General features: G+C 44.0%; 2 protein-coding genes across 3 annotated transcripts in view; both read right to left on the bottom strand.

The window, feature by feature from the left end:
• Positions 1 to 18,909, bottom strand: part of LOC143975804 (N-acetyltransferase 8F1-like) — a 261,344-nt gene that overhangs the window by 24,223 nt on the left and 218,212 nt on the right. The window contains exon 1 of one of the 2 annotated variants that reach the window (XM_077478349.1): positions 2,157 to 2,216. The exons of the other annotated variant lie outside the window; for it this stretch is intronic. The gene's annotated coding sequence lies outside the window, so the exon portion shown is untranslated. Of the gene's footprint in view, positions 1 to 2,156; positions 2,217 to 18,909 lie in introns of those variants that run through there. 2 annotated transcript variants of the gene reach the window in all.
• LOC143975802 (N-acetyltransferase 8F1-like) lies at positions 9,765 to 11,325 on the bottom strand. Its single transcript, XM_077478346.1, has one exon. The coding sequence runs from the start codon at positions 10,949 to 10,951 to the stop codon at positions 10,295 to 10,297; it is 657 nt and encodes a 218-aa protein (XP_077334472.1). The 5' UTR covers positions 10,952 to 11,325; the 3' UTR covers positions 9,765 to 10,294.

Here is an 18,909-nt window from a genome sequence, read left to right as displayed (position 1 = left end):
CTGTGCGTCAGTCCCTATACCGCTGAAGGACTGCTGCAGTATAGGGCAGCGGTCAGCAGTAGTGCACGGCAACCCTATGTATTGTGGACCGATAGCAGTCCTTACAGAACAGCAGACTGTACTGCACTCAGGCCTATGTACCGTAGCACCCTATACCAAGTTACCAGTCCTTATAAGAACTTTTGTGGACCAAGCAGGTTGTGTGTTAGTGTTTAGCAGACTGTGCGTCAGTCCCTATACCGCTGAAGGACTGCTGCAGTATAGGGCAGCGGTCAGCAGTAGTGCACGTCAACCCTATGTATTGTGGACCGATAGCGGTCCTTACAGAACAGCAGACTGTAACGCACTCAGGCCTATGTACCGTAGCACCCTATACCAAGTTACCAGTCCTTATAAGAACTTTTGTGGACCAAGCAGGTTGTGTATTAGTGTTTAGCAGACTGTGCGTCAGTCCCTATACCGCTGAAGGACTGCTGCAGTATAGGGCAGCGGTCAGCAGTAGTGCACGGCAACCCTATGTATTGTGGACCGATAGCGGTCCTTACAGAACAGCAGACTGTACCGCACCCAAGCCTATGTACCGTAGCACCCTAGACAGACCAAGTTACCAGTCCTGATAAAGAGCTTTGTGGAACAAGTGAGTTGTGAATGATTAGCAGACTGCAGCAGAAGGGCAGCAGTCAAGTATAATATTCTTTCTATATTTGGAAGAAAGAATATTATACGTGTACAAGCCTATTACCGTACCACTGATACCAGTCCTGAAAAGAACCTTTGTGGAACTAATAGTAACAGCAAGTCTTTAAAATTATCCTCACTGCCTGACACACTGCTTCCTGCCTGTCCCTATACAAATTGGCAAAAAAGAGTAGGCTGGAACGATTAGCTGGAACAGCTCTTTTGTGGACCTGATAGTAACAGCTAATGATGATGATGATGATGATGATGAAGAAAGACTAATCTGGCTGAGCTGTCCCTAAAATAGCAGCATACAGCGCTCTGTCCCTTTATCTAAACTGACAAAAGAAACTCAGGCTGCTGACCTAACACCTATACCAGTCCTGAAAAGAACTTTTGTGTACCAAATAGCTAGCGTTTTCTCTGTCCCTACTCCACACAGGATCCTTTCCCTACAGTGACAGAAGAAAGAATGTAAAATGGCCACCGGATCGGGTGTATTTATAGGTTAGGGGGAATGTCCAAGTGTCCATGAGCTGTCATGTCTCAATTGGTTGTCCTGTAACACATGATAAACGTGTCACGAAGGTTAAAGTTCTTGTATACATTAAACACGTAAGTCCGCCGGGGCGAACGACGGAAAAAGGCGTTCGAACCCGCGGACGGCGAAAGTCGGAAATTCGCCGCGAAACGACCGCCGGGCGAAACGTTCGTCCATCACTATCCCCCACATATGTCCCACTAAAATCACATGTCCCAATGATTATCTGCACACATATGTATGTGATCACCTGCACACATATGTACATGATCATTTGCGTACATATGTCCGTGATCACACAAACCAATTATTATACACTTAACGGAATTTTTTTTACCAAAAACATGTAGCAGAATACATTTTGGCTTAAATTTATGACAAAATTTGATTTTATTGGATTTCTTTTCAAATAGAAAAAAGAAAATATTGTTTTTTTCCCAAATTTCCGCTTTTTTTGCTCTTATATCGCAAAAAAAAAAAAAAACGGAGTCGTGAATAAATAACACCAAAATAAAGCTCTATTTGTGAGAACAAAATGATAACAATTTCATTTGGGTACAGTGTAACACGACCGCGCAATTGTCACTGAAAGCGCTAGAGCGCTGAAAGCTGAAAATTGGGCTGGGAAGGAAGGGGGCGAAAGTGCCCTGTATTGAAGTGGTTAAGGGAGTAAAACCTTCCAGGGCTGAAGTGGTTAAACACCACATGATAAAATATGGGGATTATAAAACGCTTACCGTCATTGCTCCTGGTAGCCAAAGATCAATTGATTAGGACTGCCTATCCTATAGGTCACTTGCTAAGAGCCATTTTTCGAAAAAGGTACTTCTTTAATTAAAATAACAACGTGAAGTGCAGATTGTCACCTTAACACAACTAGACTTTGAAGATGCCGTAACAAAAAAAAAAAAAAAAAAAAGAATTTTGCAAATTTTACCAATGCTGGTTGGCACGTGGGTGGGGTTGGCAGACCTGGGAGGGATCTGGTGAACGCGGTTGGTGGGTGGTTCCTTTTGGATAAATGCCGGTGGGTGGTTCCTTTTGGATAAATGCCGTAAGAATAATCCGTCTCTCTATTTCTCTCTAATGCTGACTCTTCTGATCACTGAAGGTCCTATGAACCTCGGTTACCTTTGATCAGATGTGGTAAATCATTCAAGGATCTTATTCCTCTGCAGTCCGTTCATCGGTCACTGTCGGTGTTGCCAACCTATCAGATTGAAATTTACTGATGCCAACACTGGCACAGCCAAGTCTTTACTGGCATTTCCAAAAGTTACAAAATGACAGTTGTAAGTGTGAATTTCAGTAATTTAGGCTACAAATAAGTATAATATGCAATTAGCAATGTGATTCAAGGTAGATATTAACCCCCCTTCCCGCCGAGCGTACGCAGACGTGCGTACTCGGCTTCTGGGGGTTATACCGGGATGATGCCCGCAGCTGCAGGCTTCATTCCAGTCTCCTAATTCTAAACACGGAAGCGACGTCATGACGTCACTTCCCGTTTACTTGGCTGCCAATGGCGCCGGATTTAAAAATATATACGCTATTCAGAATCGCAGTTTTCGGCGATCTGAATACATTGAAGTGAAAAGGAGGGGTGGGGAGGTCTTTTAGACCCCCGATCTCTCCATAAAGAGTACCTGTCACCACCTATTACTGTCACAAGGGATGTTTACATTCCTTGTGACAGCAATAAAAGTGATCAATTTTTTATTTTATTTTTTATTTATTCATTTTAACCCTTTCATGACTAAAGCCGCGTACACACGGGCGGACTGTCTGGCCAACTTAGTCCGTCGAAACACATTTCAGCGGACAGTCCGCTCGTGGGTGGGCTTCAGCGGACTTTTTCAGCGGACAGTCTGGCGGACTAAGTATTTCGGAATTTCCGTAATATTGTCCGTCCAACTTTGGTTTCAACGGACAATACGGTCGTCAGTAGGCTAGTTCGACGGACTAAGTATGGCGCATGCTCAGAAAGGATTTACACGGCGAAAGGTTGCATTGCTGTGTATTGGACTTCCTATTTCTAGTCCCGTCGTACGTGCCGTACACGTCATCGCGCAAGCTTTCGACGGACTGTCTGTTCATCCGTGTGTGGTCAAGTCCGTTCATTCGAAAGTAGGACGGACTGTCCGTCGGATTGTCTGACGGACTAAGTTGGCCAGACAGTCCGCCCGTGTGTACGCGGCTTAAGCCTATTTTTGGAATTTGGTGTTTACAAGTTAAAATCCATATTTTTTAAATAAATAAAAAAAAAAATTTTTTTTTTTAAAGCGCCTGCCGTCCCCGCGAGCTCGCAAAGCAATGAAAACGCATACGGAAGTCACGCCCACATATGTAAACGGTGTTCAAATCACACATGTGAGGTATCGCCGTGATCCTCAGAGCGAGAGCAATAATTGTAGCACTAGAACTCCTCTGTAACGCTAACCTGGTAACCGTAAAAAAAAATTTAAGCATCGCCTATTGAGATTTTTAGGTACCGTACATTGTCGTCAATCCACGAGTGCGTGCAATTATAATGTGTGACATGTTTGGTATCTATTTACTCGGCGTAACATTATCTTTCATATTATGCAAAAAAACTGGGCTAATTTTACTGTTTCGTTTTTTTTTTAATTCATGAAATTGTCCCTTTTCCCAAAAAGTTGCGTTTAAAACACCGCTGCGCAAATACCGTGTGACATAAAATATTGCAACAATCGCCATTTATTCTCTAGAGTCTCTGCTAAAATATATATATAATGTTTGGGGGTTCCAAGTAATTTTCTAGCAAAAAAATGTGGATTTTAACTTGTAAACACCAAATGTCAAAAATAGGCTTAGTCATGAAAGGGTTAAGGCAAAAAGCATATTTTTTTTTTATTTTAATCTCAAAATAGTAAGTGGCTCAGGGACAGGACTCTAGAATGGGCGACACACACGCACATGAAATGCACCCTCACGGTGGCACTGACTGCAGTGTTCAGCAGCACAGATCCCCAACACGTCCCGTCCTGGGTCACAGTGACAGTCTCTCTCCGTGCCAGGTGGTCCTCTCGGTCCACTCCAGTCCAAACAGCACTGACAGTCCCGCTCCGGGCTTGCCTCGCTCCCGTCCCACAGACCCGCACACGAGGCTTCGGCCACTCCGCTCGGCTCCCTTGCACCATGACATCACACAACATGCATCAGGCACCGTCTCCGCCAGAAAGGAAAAGAAAAGCAGCGCCTCGAAGGGCAGTATTGGTAAGCCATCTAATGATGAGTCATAAGTGAAACTACTCACAAAAGGAGCATAAACACACATTTTCTCCTAAATGTCCGTGTCTCTGAAGTGCAGCTGACAGCTCGAGCAGGTGGATTCCAGCATTCGCAGCCTATGAGAACAGCTGCACTTCAGAGACACGGATATTTAGGAGAAAAAAACACCATTTGCTGCAGGATTACTATCATGCTTGTGTTTTTTGCTCCCTTTGTGAATAGTTTCACTTTTGACTTATCATTAAATGGTTTACCAATACTGCACTTAGAGGCGCTGTGTTTCTTTTCCTTTGTTTCATTGCAGAGGCTGCTTCTAGACCAGTGATTCTCAACCAGGGTTGTGTGAAACCCTAGGGTTCCTCCAAAGGTTGCTGGGGGTTCCTTCAGCATTGGGCAATTTCTGCCTCTCAGATAAGTTCCCACCGACACCATTCATCTTTTTAGCTATCTGTAAGGAGGTAATTCTTTCCAATGACCACAAGTGTAAGGACTATTCTTCCCAACGACCACAAGTGTAAGGACCATTCTTCCCAACGACCACAAGTGTAAGGACCATTCTTCCCAATGACCACAAGTGTGAGGACCATTCTTCCCAATGACCACAAGTGTGAGGACTATTCTTCCCAACGACCACAAGTGTAAGGACCATTCTTCCCAACGACCACAAGTGTAAGGACCATTCTTCCCAACGACCACAAGTGTAAGGAGGTAATTCTTCCCAATGACCACAAGTGTAAGGACCATTCTTCCCAACGACCACAAGTGTAAGGACCATTCTTCCCAATGACCACAAGTGTAAGGACCATTCTTCCCAATGACCACAAGTGTAAGGACCATTCTTCCCAATGGCCACAAGTATAAGGACCATTCTTCCCAATGACCACAAGTGTGAGGACCATTCTTCCCAATGGCCACAAGTATAAGGACCATTCTTCCCAATGACCACAAGTGTAAGGACCATTCTTCCCAATGACCACAAGTGTGAGGACCATTCTTCCCAATGACCACAAGTGTGAGGACCATTCTTCCCAATGACCACAAGTGTGAGGACCATTCTTCCCAATGACCACAAGTGTAAGGACCATTCTTCCCACTGACCATCACACTAATGTATCATGAGTTGTAGATTTGTAATATTTAGCAGGGGGTTCCCCGAGACCGGGGCACTATTTCAAGGGTTCCTCTGTGTTGAAAAGATTGTGAAAGGCTGCTGTAGCTCTTCACACTGGCTGCCCTTAGTGCTGGTACATAGATTCCTCTCACTCTTCGTCTTAGAGACTGTTGCTATGGACTTTGTACCTCCTATTGAGAGACTTTATTAATCACATTTATTTGATCTGCGTACACCTCCAGGGTCTCTCCTCAAACTAGCGCTGAGTTTATTTCTTGCCCATCCTCCACCCGCCTCCCACACTGGTACCACCTAAACACACTGTAGTAGGCACTTGGATGGTCCTGTTCAACTCCGGATCCGAGCTGTGCATGCCCGGTTCTGAGCCAAGTGCTGCAGCCATATTTTTTACTGGCAACCCCTTTTCCTCTTACTGGCATTTACTGGCAGGAGAAAAAGTACCTGTTTTTTTACTGGCTGCCAGTAAAAATACTAACGGTTGGCAACACTAAAGTTGAGACAATCCAAGGCGGACTTTTAACCACTTGCCACCCAAGGACGTTCTTGTATGTCCTTGAGTTGCAGTGGTTATACCAGGATGATCCCTGCAGCTACAGGCATCATCCTGGTACCTGTTTTTTTTTTCTTTGGGCCAGCTCTTCTCTTTTTTGTAAACTCAAATATGGCAGGTAATTAGCTATATATATATATATATATATATATATATATATATATATATATATATATATATATATATATATATATATATATATATATATAATTATCACTAGTGTGCATTGATAATTTTTACTAATTGATGGAGATACACCTATATAATCTGTAAATTTCTTGAAATTGTGCTATTTAGACATTTTCTAAACATGTATGCACATGTATCATATCTGTAACAAAACGCCCCACGCCCCGCTTGAGTGCTTTCGTCATATACCACTTCTTCCCACTCTGAATATATAGATATCAGATATTCCAACCCGCTAACAGACAGAAAACAAGACAATACTCGTTTGGTTGCTGAACTGATTTATTTGAGATGACACACAAGTATATACAGCAGGCTGACAATACAAACTGTAACCAGAAACCTAATAAACATATGAGCTAGTTATCGAATCATTTACCCAGACTAGGTGACTCAGAGATTTTGACCTTTCAGGGTAGACTTGTCGTCTCCTCACTCCCAATTTGCAATTCACATAAGTAGAAACACATCCCCAATAGTTTTCTAGGAGACAATGGTGTGTTAATGAGCACAGTGAACTATTGGGTGAAAGACCCAGGGCTTTCCAGATCTCATTAATCAGAATTCCTTTCACGTACACAAGTCCCAAGCTGGTAGAGACCACCATAGCCTTCTTAATAATGTTCCTTTGCATTACATAAGACTATCTTCCTAAATGCTTGTAGCTCTCTCCAAAAGCCTCTGTCCCGGGTGAGTCTGTCACAATATCATTTCAGAATACTTAGGTATCCCAATGCACCGGGTAGGTCCTACTTTAGCCAGCTTGGGCCACCTGTAAGCTGATTGTTATTCTTGACCCCTTTAAGCTTCAACACGCTCTCCAGGACTTTCACAGATCCAGACATCATACCCCAAAAAAAGCTTTAGATCTGGTTGTTTGTGATACCACAGAGGGGTCATTACTTCATCATCCATCTCTCTATGTATGAGTTCTCTATCTTTTTGTATATCATACCTCTATACACACTCAAATAGCGGCAGTGTTGAAGTACAGTATCCAGTTGATCGGTGAGTGATCCTTGTTCCATCTCCTACCATGCTCATTCTTTGTCCATTGTTTTCTATACTCAAAGTTTTATTATGTTGCATTATAGATTGGTATTTGTTTTGATTTCTCCTGAAAGAAATTACCCTGATGAAGGGATTATTATTGAGACCCTGAAACGCGTCGGGCGAAACAAAATTAGACCAACAATTCCGACTATATCAACTGTATTGTTTTATCATTACTTTTAAAAATATTGGTTGTGTATGCACCTACTAGTTTTTAATATTATCTCAATAAATGTTATCTCTCTCTCTCTCTCTATATATATAGAGATGGCCTTGCGGTTTGCCTGGCGGTCGTATTGTGGTGAACTTTGCTCGTTCGCGATTCGCCAAACCGGCGGACTTCTGGTGCTGTTCATAGCAGACATATCTGTTTACATTGTGAAGAGCTTTTGACCCATGACACATCCATCATGGGGTACAGGACAGCCAATTGAGACATTTCAGCACATGGACAATTGGACATTCCCCCTACCTTATAAATAGACCTGATCTGGTGGGCAGTTTACATTCTGTCTTTTGTCAGTGTAGGGACAGGACGCTGTGTGGAGCAGGGACAGTCAGTTTAATCACTAGCTATTACTATTAGGTCCACAAAAGTCCTTTTAAGGACTGGTATAGAATCCTTTCATGCATTATAAATAAAATCTATTATTATTATTATCATCCATTGTATACAATTGTGTTGCCAGCTGTGATTGGCCACGGCTAATCACATGGTACAGATTGGCTTTGATTGATCACTGTCACCAATCACAGCTGGCAACCCAATTGCAAACAATGGATGGCTTCCTTTCATGCCATCCATTGTATAAAACTGTCATTTGATCTGCTGTGATTGGTCACAGCTATCACATGATACTGGCAGCAGGCTGGTATAGTGACTAGTTATAACAAAAATAGGACATCGGCACTCCCATACATTGCAATAGGTTTTATTCAGGAGATAATAATAAAAGTAAGCAAAATGATAGGCAGAGAAGGAAAGGTGATGGGTTTGACATGACTAGCGCGCTTCGTCATATTGGGTACAACTACCTGCACATTAATATATGGAAGAACACATGATCACATAGAGACATAATTAATACAAAACAGGTGTAATCACTTCAGTAATTGGACCCTCATAGTTTGTTTTTTGTTCCCATTTGAAAAACACATCAACCACTTAAGGACCGAGCCTCTTTCTGAGATTTGTTGTTTACAAGTTAAAAACTGTTTTTTGTTGTTTTTTTTTGCTAGAAAATTACTTAGACCCCCCAAACATGATACTTTTTTCTTTCTAACACCCTAGAGAATAAAATGGTGGTCGTTGCAATATTTTCTGTCACACTGGGGCGGCACAGTGGTGTAGTTGTTAGCACTCTCACCTAGCAGTAAGTAGGGTCGCTGGTTCAAATCCCAACCACGACACTACCTGCCTGGAGTTTGCATGTTCTCCATGTGCCTTGTGTGGGTTTCCTCCGGGTACTCCAGTTTCCTCCCACAATCCAAAGACATGCCAGTAGGTTAATTGGCTTCTGTCCAAAATTGGCCCTAGTATATGAATGGGGACCTTGGATTGTGGGCGCCTTGAGGGTAGGGACTGATGTGAGTGTGCAATGTACAGGGATAGGGACAATTGTAGACACTCACTCAGGTTCAACTGGATGGACTGGTGTTTTTATTCAACCTTACTAACTATGAAACCGTATTTGCGCAGCGGTCTTAGCAGCGCACTTTTTTTGGAAAAAAAAAATACACTTTTTTTAAAATTAAAAAAATAAGACGGCAGTAAAGTTAGCCCATTTTTTTATATATATTGTGAAAGATAATGTTATGCTGAGTAAATTGATACCCAACATGTCACGCTTCAAAATTTCGCCCCGCTCGTGGAATGGCGACAAACCTTTACCCTTAAAAATCACCATAGGAGACCTTTAAAAAATTCTACAGGTTGCATGTTTTGAGTTACAGAGGTGGTCTAGGGCTAGAATTACTGATTTTGCTCTACCGATCGCGGCGATACCTCACATCTGTGGTTTGAACACTATAGTCATATGACGTCCACTCCCGAAGGAGTAAAATCCCGCCTGGCCCGTGAGTCTGCTACAGGCCGGGAGGGAAGGTGTTAAACAATAAAATGTTCTTCTTTTTATATCAGTGTTTTCGCTTTTCTCTATATACCACAAAACAAAAAAAGACCATGTTATCAGTTCTCTGTTTATACTGCTTTACAGGGCTGGACTGGGACAGAAATTTGGCCCTGGACTTCATCCAGACCGGCCCACTTACATTTTGAGTGTCCCATCAGCACACCCTTACATCAGAGTGTCCCATGAGCACCCCCTTACATCAGAGTGTCCCATCACCAGCCCCTTACATCAGAGTGTCCCATCACCAGCCCCCTTACATCAGAGTGTCCCATCAGCAGCCCTCTTACATCAGAGTGTCCCATCAGCAGCCCCCTTACATCAGAGTGTCCCATCACCAGCCCCTTACATCAGAGTGTCCCATCACCAGCCCCTTACATCAGAGTGTCCCATCACCAGCCCCTTACATCAGAGTGTCCCATCAGCAGCCCCCTTACATCAGAGTGTCCCATCACCAGCCCCCTTACATCAGAGTGGCCCACTGAGCCATCGGCCCACCAGGAAACTCCCGGTAGTCCCAATGGCCAGTACATGCCTGCTGCCTTATAAGGATGAGGGCATATAGTATGCAGTGTCTTATGTATTCTGTATGTTTAACATGGAATGAAGTAAAAAAAAATGTGAAAAGACAATTTTCGGGAGGCACTTGGGACAAGAAAAGTCATGGTTGTGCTTCGGAGACATTTTCCGAATGCAGTAGACTTGATCACTTGAAAGGAATTAGAGGGGATGACATTCTAGGCAACATGACAATGGCGAAGCATTGTATTTTATGAAAGATCAACTGAAATATCAATATAGTCTATAAATTTTTTGAAATAGTGATTTTGATGGTAGGTGCCGGTTATCCTGAAGCCCAGGCTCTTGTAGAGGTGCACAGAATCCATCCGAAACACTGAGGTCTCCAAGACTATGGCCTGATATCCAGACCTCCGTGCAAAGTCAATGACTGTTCTACACAACGCCTTGCCGATGCCTCTGCCCCGATGTTTCTTGGAAACCGACAGCCTTTTGAGCTCCACTTGGTTCTGTCCGGCAGGATGGGGAAATGGGGCAGCCGCCACCATGCCCACAATGTCCCCTCCTGACTCTGCCACCCAGAAGCAGCAACCATCCCGCTGAAGATAATTTTTCCTGATATCCAACATGTCACTGGCCAGGCATTCCCTAGCATAGGAAAAGAATACATCTCGGTTCATGAGCAACAAGGCCAGTACGACGGCGGTCACCACTATACACGAGACTGTAGAAGAGCCTGTGGTCATCAGGGCAAGGAGGAACACAGCAAGAAGGAGGATCCAGACTCGTGGAAGGCTGAATGTACGACAGAAGGACTCAGGGTAAGGTTCTGTAATCCCACGAACAAAGAGGTCCCTCACCATGTCGTAATCGGAGTCTTTATAGAGACGGATGTGGTAATCTGACATATTGTTACCTCACTGTATATGAAGATAGAAAGTGAAGATGTTTCGGTGTGTTACGAAGATTTGTTTGGATCATTTTAACTGGTTGTTAATGAGGGAACAATTGATTCTAGCATGTCTATGTAGAAAATAATGATTTTATTCTATCTAGACTCTATTTTTCCCTTCGAGTGAACCTTTGACCTCAGCCTTCCCAGTTATGGAGGCACCATGTACTGTACAACCAAAGACGGTTTCCATCCTTGGAAGATCTTGGAAGGGTGACCCAGTACTTTAAAAAAAATTCAAATTTTTTAACTGTTGGCCATATCTCCTGCAGTTAAGCTCTGGTCCTTCTCTTGTGCCTTCCAATTGTCCAGAGAGGCCAATTGGTGGCTGATACATGTAGCGCTGATATTTTTGCCTACTAATGCTTTAATATGTAAACCTATGGACAGTGTTATAACTTAGTATGTACAAAACATATTACAGTGCACACATTCAAGAATGACATTTCCAGCAGGCTAGTTAAAAACACCTGAACATGTTCAAAAAAATACGGGGGTTTGGTCACACTATTATAACAGACCCTGACCAGGTTTTTTTTGGGATGGAGCACCCCTCCCCCTCTTCATTACCTCTTATTTAACGGCCACCAGTGCATAGGAGGAATCCCTTCAGTTCTCCCACATAGGAGGAGTTTGGCTCCCATGGTTGAGATGCAAGATCTTTCATTCTATTACTAGGGTAGGACCCACTAATTTGGGTTACTTTGACGCAGTAAGTGGGCTTAGCACTATATAACCATATAGTGTGACCAAACCCCCGTATTTTTTTTAATATGTTCAGGTGTTTTTAACTAGCCTGCTGGAAATGTCATTCTTGAATGTGTGTGCTGGAATATTGTTTGGACCGTTTGTTGGTCTTATAGCAGCACCATCTTGAATTTAAACGCATTAGGGTGTTCCCTCCAAGTATTTTTTTTTTTATAACTTAGTATGTGCCGCCATCTAGCAGCCAAAAACAGGAAATGGACTTGGAATATTTTCAAGCCAAAAACAGGAAATGGACTTGGAATATTTTCCTTTTCTATAGCACTAAACAAGGGACAGGAAGTGACTATTGTTTACTTTTTATTTTGACCTACCTACCCAGAATGCCAGGTGACCTACCCATGATCGCCCTGTACTGAAATGCATGCTGGGTAGGCTATAAAAGGACACCCACAGCCATTTTTCTTTCTCTTCTGGACACATGGCCTGCCTGTAAGGACCTGTGAGGAGGTCTCCAGAGATCGCGGCCTACAGCCACTGCGGAGTGCAGCAATTACAGACTCTGCTATTCATCTGATTGCTGGAGAGACTGAGTGACCGGATCGGGAAGGATCCAGAGACACCTGCCGGAGCCATCAGAAGGGGCCCAGTCCATCTTGCGGAGCGGTGTGGTGTGACGGAGCCGGCCGGTTAGAAGCAAGACAGAGTGCACCAGAGCTGAGCTGTACTTTCTTCAGATCCAGTTTGGTGAGAGGGCTGTTGCTCACAGTTTATTATGCACTTGCACACACTTATGCCCCGTACACACGAGAGGGATTAAGTCTGACAGACCTCCAAAGGAGTTCCGCCGGAGTTCCGACGGAGTTCTGGCGGACTTTTCGACCGAACGGACTTGACCACACCCCATCACACCAAACTCCGACGGAGTCGAACGTGATGACGTACGACTGGATTCGACGTAGGAAGTTCATAGACAGTAGCCAATAGCTGCCCTAGCGTCGGTTTTAGTCCGTCGGAGTAGCACACACACGAGCGAATTTTTCGAAGGGGACCGGGTCCGGCGGAGTTCCGTCGGGAAAATTTGAAGCATGCTTCATTTCTAAAGTCCGTCAGACTTTAGCGAAGCTAAAGTCCGTTGCAGCCCACACACGATCGGATAGTCTGACGGACTCAGTCCGTCGGAGTTTGGATGTCGAAAAGTCCGCTCGTGTGTACGGGGCATTAAACTTTTTGCACAGGGTTGCTGGGACCTTTAGCCCCACGGAGGGAGATCTAATAAAGACTGAGTTTAGGCAGGCCTAAAGCCTACCCTTTGCCACACTTTAACACTGTGTCATGCTAGAGGCAATTACAAGTGGATTACCTCACCAGAACAGTTTCAGCATTCCATTCAAGTTAACCCTTACTACTCCACTGTTGGATTACAAAATGTTACAAACACTAATTGTGACGAACGCGGGTGTCAGATTCCTGCCCTCCTTGCTAACTGGCGACAAAGGACAGGCCAACCTTACACCACGCTGTCACTTACGTAACAATGCCACACTCAGCTGCACCCAGCACAAAGATTCTCCAGCTTGCGGGACCACAATCTAGGTGCGGGCAGCCTGAGAGCGATTGTCACTGGGCTAATTACACAACCCTTTAACTGCCACCACCCCCGTTTATAAGACAGAGCCGGGGGGACTCGTAATTTTAGCAATACCAATTATAAGTTTAGAATAAGAGCCTGCAACACACACACTGCCACCACAGACAGGTCTGCTCAGCGCCTTACTCTACCACAGTAGCGCCCTTTTAAGAGACAGGTTCGTTTATAGTTTGCATCAAGAGCTTTAAAGACAAGGTTAACACTTTTCAACATAAGGGTTTATTATGAAAAGGTCAAGGTTGGTGCGAATAAAACAATTACAGAAAAAGGATGTTTCAAAAAATAAAGACAATATACAGCCACAAAGAAATAAGGTAGAATTGGGAAGGAAGTATACTTGCAATTAATGTCCGAGGGTTGATCAGAGTTCAATCGATGAGCAAAGGTAATCGGTTCTCAAACTTGGCAGATGTTCCTGCTTGGATGGTAAAAGGAGAACTGACCATTAGTGATGTCCAGTTCATGAACGAATCGTTCTTTTGAATCGGTTCTTTTTAGTGAACTGGATGAATCGATTCTTTTCAGTGAACTGATTCGTTTGAAACACTTCACTCTGCACTCAGTACATAGCAGAGCAGCAGAGCTGGCAGTGGTAATATGACCCTAGAGCTGACTCAAAGCACAGTGACACTCAGGAACTGGATACAAACGTAAAGGGGAGGGCCACCCTGAAAAACAAAAAAATGTTAAAAATGAAAAAAAATCTAAAAAAAAAAAATGAAAAAAAATTTTTTTTTTTTACTTACCAGAAATGCCTGTTGCTAGGCACTTTCTCCTAATCTTCCTCTTCCTCCTCCGCGGAGATCTTCTGTCTTCTGTCTTCGTCGCGGCGTCTTCTGGGTAATGAGTCGCGCTGTGTTCTGGGAACTGTGTGTTCCAGAACACAGCGCGTCCCATTCAGAAAGCGCTGCGGGACTCGCGCATGCGCAGTAGCTGCGGGACTCGCGCATGCGCAGTAGGAAACGGGCAGTGAAGCCATAAGGCTCCGCTGCCTGTTTCCCTTACAAGGGATGGCGGCGCCGGGACCCGAGAGCCGAGGGACGGGTCGGCCTCGGGCGGCCGACATCGCGGGCGCCCTGGACAGGTGAGTGTGTTTATTAAGTCAGCAGCTGCAGTGTTTGCAGCTGCTGACTTTTTTTTTTTTTTTTTTATAACTGGCCCTCCACTTTAAAACAAGAGCCAGGAGTACACAGTACACAGAGTTAAAGAATCGTACAAGTTACCGAGTTAAAGAATCGTACAAGTTACCGAGTTAAAGAATCGTACAAGTTACTGAGTTAAAGAATCATACAAGTTACCGAGTTAAAGAATCGTACAAGTTACCGAGTTAAAGAATCATACAAGTTACCGAGTTAAAGAATCGTACAAGTTACCGAGTTAAAGAATCGTACAAGTTACCAAGTTAAAGAATCGTACAAGTTACCGAGTTAAAGAATCGTACAAGTTACCGAGTTAAAGAATCGTACAAGTTACCGAGTTAAAGAATCATACAAGTTACCGAGTTAAAGAATCGTACAAGTTACCGAGTTAAAGAATCGTACAAGTTACCGAGTTAAAGAATCATACAAGTTACCAAGTTAAAGAATCATACAAGTTACCAAGTTAAAGAATCATACAAGTTACCGAGTTAAAGAATCATACAAGTTACCGAGTTAAAGAATCATACAAGTTACCGAGTTAAAGAATCATACAAGTTACCGAGTTAAAGAATCATACAAGTTACCGAGTTAAAGAATCATACAAGTTACCGAGTTAAAGAATCGTACAAGTTACCGAGTTAAAGAATCATACAAGTTACCGAGTTAAAGAATCATACAAGTTACCGAGTTAAAGAATCATACAAGTTACCGAGTTAAAGAATCATACAAGTTACCGAGTTAAAGAATCGTACAAGTTACCGAGTTAAAGAATCGTACAAGTTACCGATTTAAAGAATCATACAAGTTACCGAGTTAAAGAATCATACAAGTTACCGAGTTAAAGAATCGTATCAGTTTTTAGAACACAGTACACTGAAAGAACCATGAGTCACCACCAGTAAAACAATACACTAAACCAATGAGGTGGCAGCAGTGATCAGGTGGTACGGACAGCCTGAGGCCCTTTCACACTCATGCGACTTGTCCTGCGACTTGAGACTGCAAAGTCACATGACAAGTCACACCCCATGATTTCCAACGAGTTCAGTTCATATCTGTGCGACTTCAAAGTAGTTTTTGTACTACTTTTGTCTGACTTTGATGCGACTTGTGGCAGAGACCTCAAGATTACACAGACATTTCTTCAAGTCATGGCAAAAATCATGGCAAAAGCACTTGACTTTCAAGTCGCACAAGTGTGAAAATAGCCTTAACGATTGGATTTTACTACCAGGGGTACTTCGCCCATGGTAGTGGTAGTAAAATCTGATCATCATTCCTGCGCATGCGCTGTAAAGACTATGGGAAAATCTGATGGCTAGCAATGTTAACTGGGAAGTTGGCCCATCAGAATGCAGTTCACATGCACAAAAACCCACTTTTCATTTAGGCTCCATTTCCACTTGTGCAACTTGTCCTGCGACTTTGTACTCTATGATTTCCAATGAGTATTATTCGTATCTGTGCGACTTCAAAGTAGTCCCTGCACTACTTTGGTCCCACTTTGATGCAACTTGAGATCCATAGACCTCCAGAATACACAGGCGTTGCTTTAAAGTCGCATCAAAATTGCGGCAGAATTGTGCAACTTTCAGGCTGCATTAGCCTGAAAAGCCAGAAAGTTGCACGATTCTGCCACGACTTGAAGCCATGCCTGTGTATTCTGGAGGTTTATGGACCTCAAGTCACATTACAATGGGACCAAAGTAGTGCAGGGACTACTTTGAAGTTGCTGTGACTTGAAGTCGCACAGATATGAATGGTACTCATTGGAAATCAGGTACTTCTTGTCATGCAACTTTGCAGTCCCAAGTCGCAGGACAAGTTGCACAAGTGGAAACAGAGCCTAAATGAAAAGCGTAGTTTGTGTGCATGTGAACTGCATTCTGGGGCAACTTCACAGGTAACATTGCTATCCATCAAATTTGCGGAAACCTAGGCTCAGGGCCGGTTCCCACTGCAGCATAGTGCAAAATCGCATGCGATTTGCACTGCAGTGCAAATCACAGGCGATGTCCGTGCAATGCGATTTCAGCCATACAGATAGTATGGTTGAAATCGTATCGCATTCGGACTAAACTCGCACAGGACCCTTTTTTTTGGTCCGCACCAGAATCGGATCGCATAGCACTCATGCGATCCGATTCATGTCCAAACTGACACTTCACAGTGCGACATGCGAACTGAAATGGGGGTGCCATTAACATTGTATGACACTCCCCAGCAGTTCGTATATGTCGTTGTGAACTGTCGTGCGAGTTGGGTGCGATGCAGGAACCTGTCGTGGAATCGCAGGCTTCCCGCATCGCACAAGTGTGAACCCAGCCTAACACAGCTGTTTGTGTATCACCAAAATGCATGACACTGCGCTAATCTGACAACAATGGTGCTCTGCGTCGATGAACTAAATCAAAGTAAACATTACCAGGACCTGCCAACCTTCTGTGTGAATCAGTCTTCTGATTCTACTAATTTAACCACTTCAGATCCGCGCTATTGCCAAATGACGGCATTAGCGCGGACCTACATTTCCGGGACGACGTCTATTGACGTCGTCCCGGTTACGAGCGGCCTGCGCGCCCCCTGAGGGGCGCGCGTGGCGCGCTCTGTGATCGGCGAGTCTATGAGACTCGCCTGATCACCGATCCGTGCAAGGGGTTGATCCCGACCCCTTATCACGTGATCAGCTGTCAGTCAATGACAGCTGATCATGTGATAGAACGGAGCCGGTAATCGGCTATTATTCCTCCTCGCGCTGACAGCGCGAGGAGAGGAAAAAAAAGCCGGTCACCGGCGGCCGTGATTGGGACATCAGTCCCGATCACGGCCATCAATACAAGGGACCACCTGCCTGTGCCCACATGCCTCCCGCAGTGCCATCCTGAAGTAAAATAAAAGCAAAAGTAAGTGCCCCCCGTCAGTGCCCACAGTGCCACCCAATCTGCCTCAAAGGTGCTGCACCCCAGTGCCGCCCATCAGTGCCCAGCAGTGCCGCCCATCAGTGCCCAGCAGTGCCGCCCATCAGTGCCCAGCAGTGCCACCTATCAGAGCCACCTATCAGTGCCACCTATCAGTGCCCATCAGTCCCATCTATCTGTGGTACCTATCAGTGCCCATCCGTGCCACCCATCCGTGCCACTTATCCGTGCCACCCATCTGTGCCATCTTATCTGTGCCCATCTTTGCCCATCAGTGCCGCCTTATCTGTGCCCATCGGTGCCGCCTTATCTGTGCCTATTAGTGCCGCCTTAACTATGCCTATCAGTGCCCACCAGTGCAGCCTATCAGTGCCCACCAATGCAGCCCATCAGTGCCCACCAATGCAGCCCATCAGTGCCCACCAATGCAGCCTATCAGTGCCGCCTAATCAGCGCACTTCAATGAAGGAGAAAAATGACCCGTTTGCAAAATTTTATAACAAACTATTAAAACATGATTTTTTATTTTTATTTTTTTGCATCTTTTTTTGTTTGTTTAGCAAAAAATAAAACTCCGAGCTGTAACTAAATACCACCAAAAGAAAGTTCTATTTGTGGGAAAAAAATGATAAAAATTTCATTTGGGTACAGTGTTGTATGACCGCGCAATTGTCATTCAAAGTGCATCAGCGCTGAAAGCTGAAAATTGGTCTGGGACTGAGGGGGGTTTAAGTGCCCAGTAAGCAAGTGGTTAAGAAGGTTGAATCAGAGCTTCGGTTCTATGCTTGTCAGTAGACTCAGCAAGTGAACCGAAGAATCGATTCATTGAATCGGTTAATTTCAGTGAGCAGTTCGAAATGAACCGATTCATTTTAAAGATCCGAACTTCCCATCACTACTGACCATTGCCTTGGCCTCTCCTCTTTTCTGTCAAATCAAAGGGGGTGTTGACAGCGACCAGTGACCAATCGTCTGGTCATCTTGTTTAGGGGTTGGTTGCTGGGAGGTGTCTACACTCATGACCCTGTCCCAGGTACACTTTATGATACATATTCATATCTCTGCCTCTCTACTGTTTAACCCTTTCATGACTAAGCCTATTTTTGGAATTTGGTGTTTACAAGTTAAAATCCATATTTTTTGCTAGAAAATTACTTGGAACCCCCAAACATTATATATTTTTTTTTTTAGCAGAGGCTCTAGAGAATAAAACGGCGATTGTTGCAATATTTTATGTCACACGGTATTTGCGCAGTGGTGTTTTAAACGCAACTTTTTGGGAAAACGGACACTTTCATGAATAAAAAAAAAACAAAACAGTAAAATTAGCCCAATTTTTTTGCGTAATGTGAAAGATAATGTTACGCCGAGTAAATAGATACCAAACATGTCACACTTTATAATTGCGCGCACTTGTAGATTGACGACAAAGTACGGTACCTAAAAATCTCAATAGGCGACGCTTTAAAATTTTTTTACGGTTACCAGGTTAGCGTTACAG

Source organism: Lithobates pipiens, unplaced genomic scaffold (genome assembly GCF_037356315.1).
Source record: "Lithobates pipiens isolate NorthernLeopardFrog02 unplaced genomic scaffold, aLitPip1_a1.2 Scaffold_13, whole genome shotgun sequence".
NCBI lineage: Eukaryota > Metazoa > Chordata > Amphibia > Anura > Ranidae > Lithobates > Lithobates pipiens.
The sequence above is the reverse complement of the archived record's forward strand: the minus strand, read 5'-3'. Positions and strand labels throughout refer to the sequence as shown.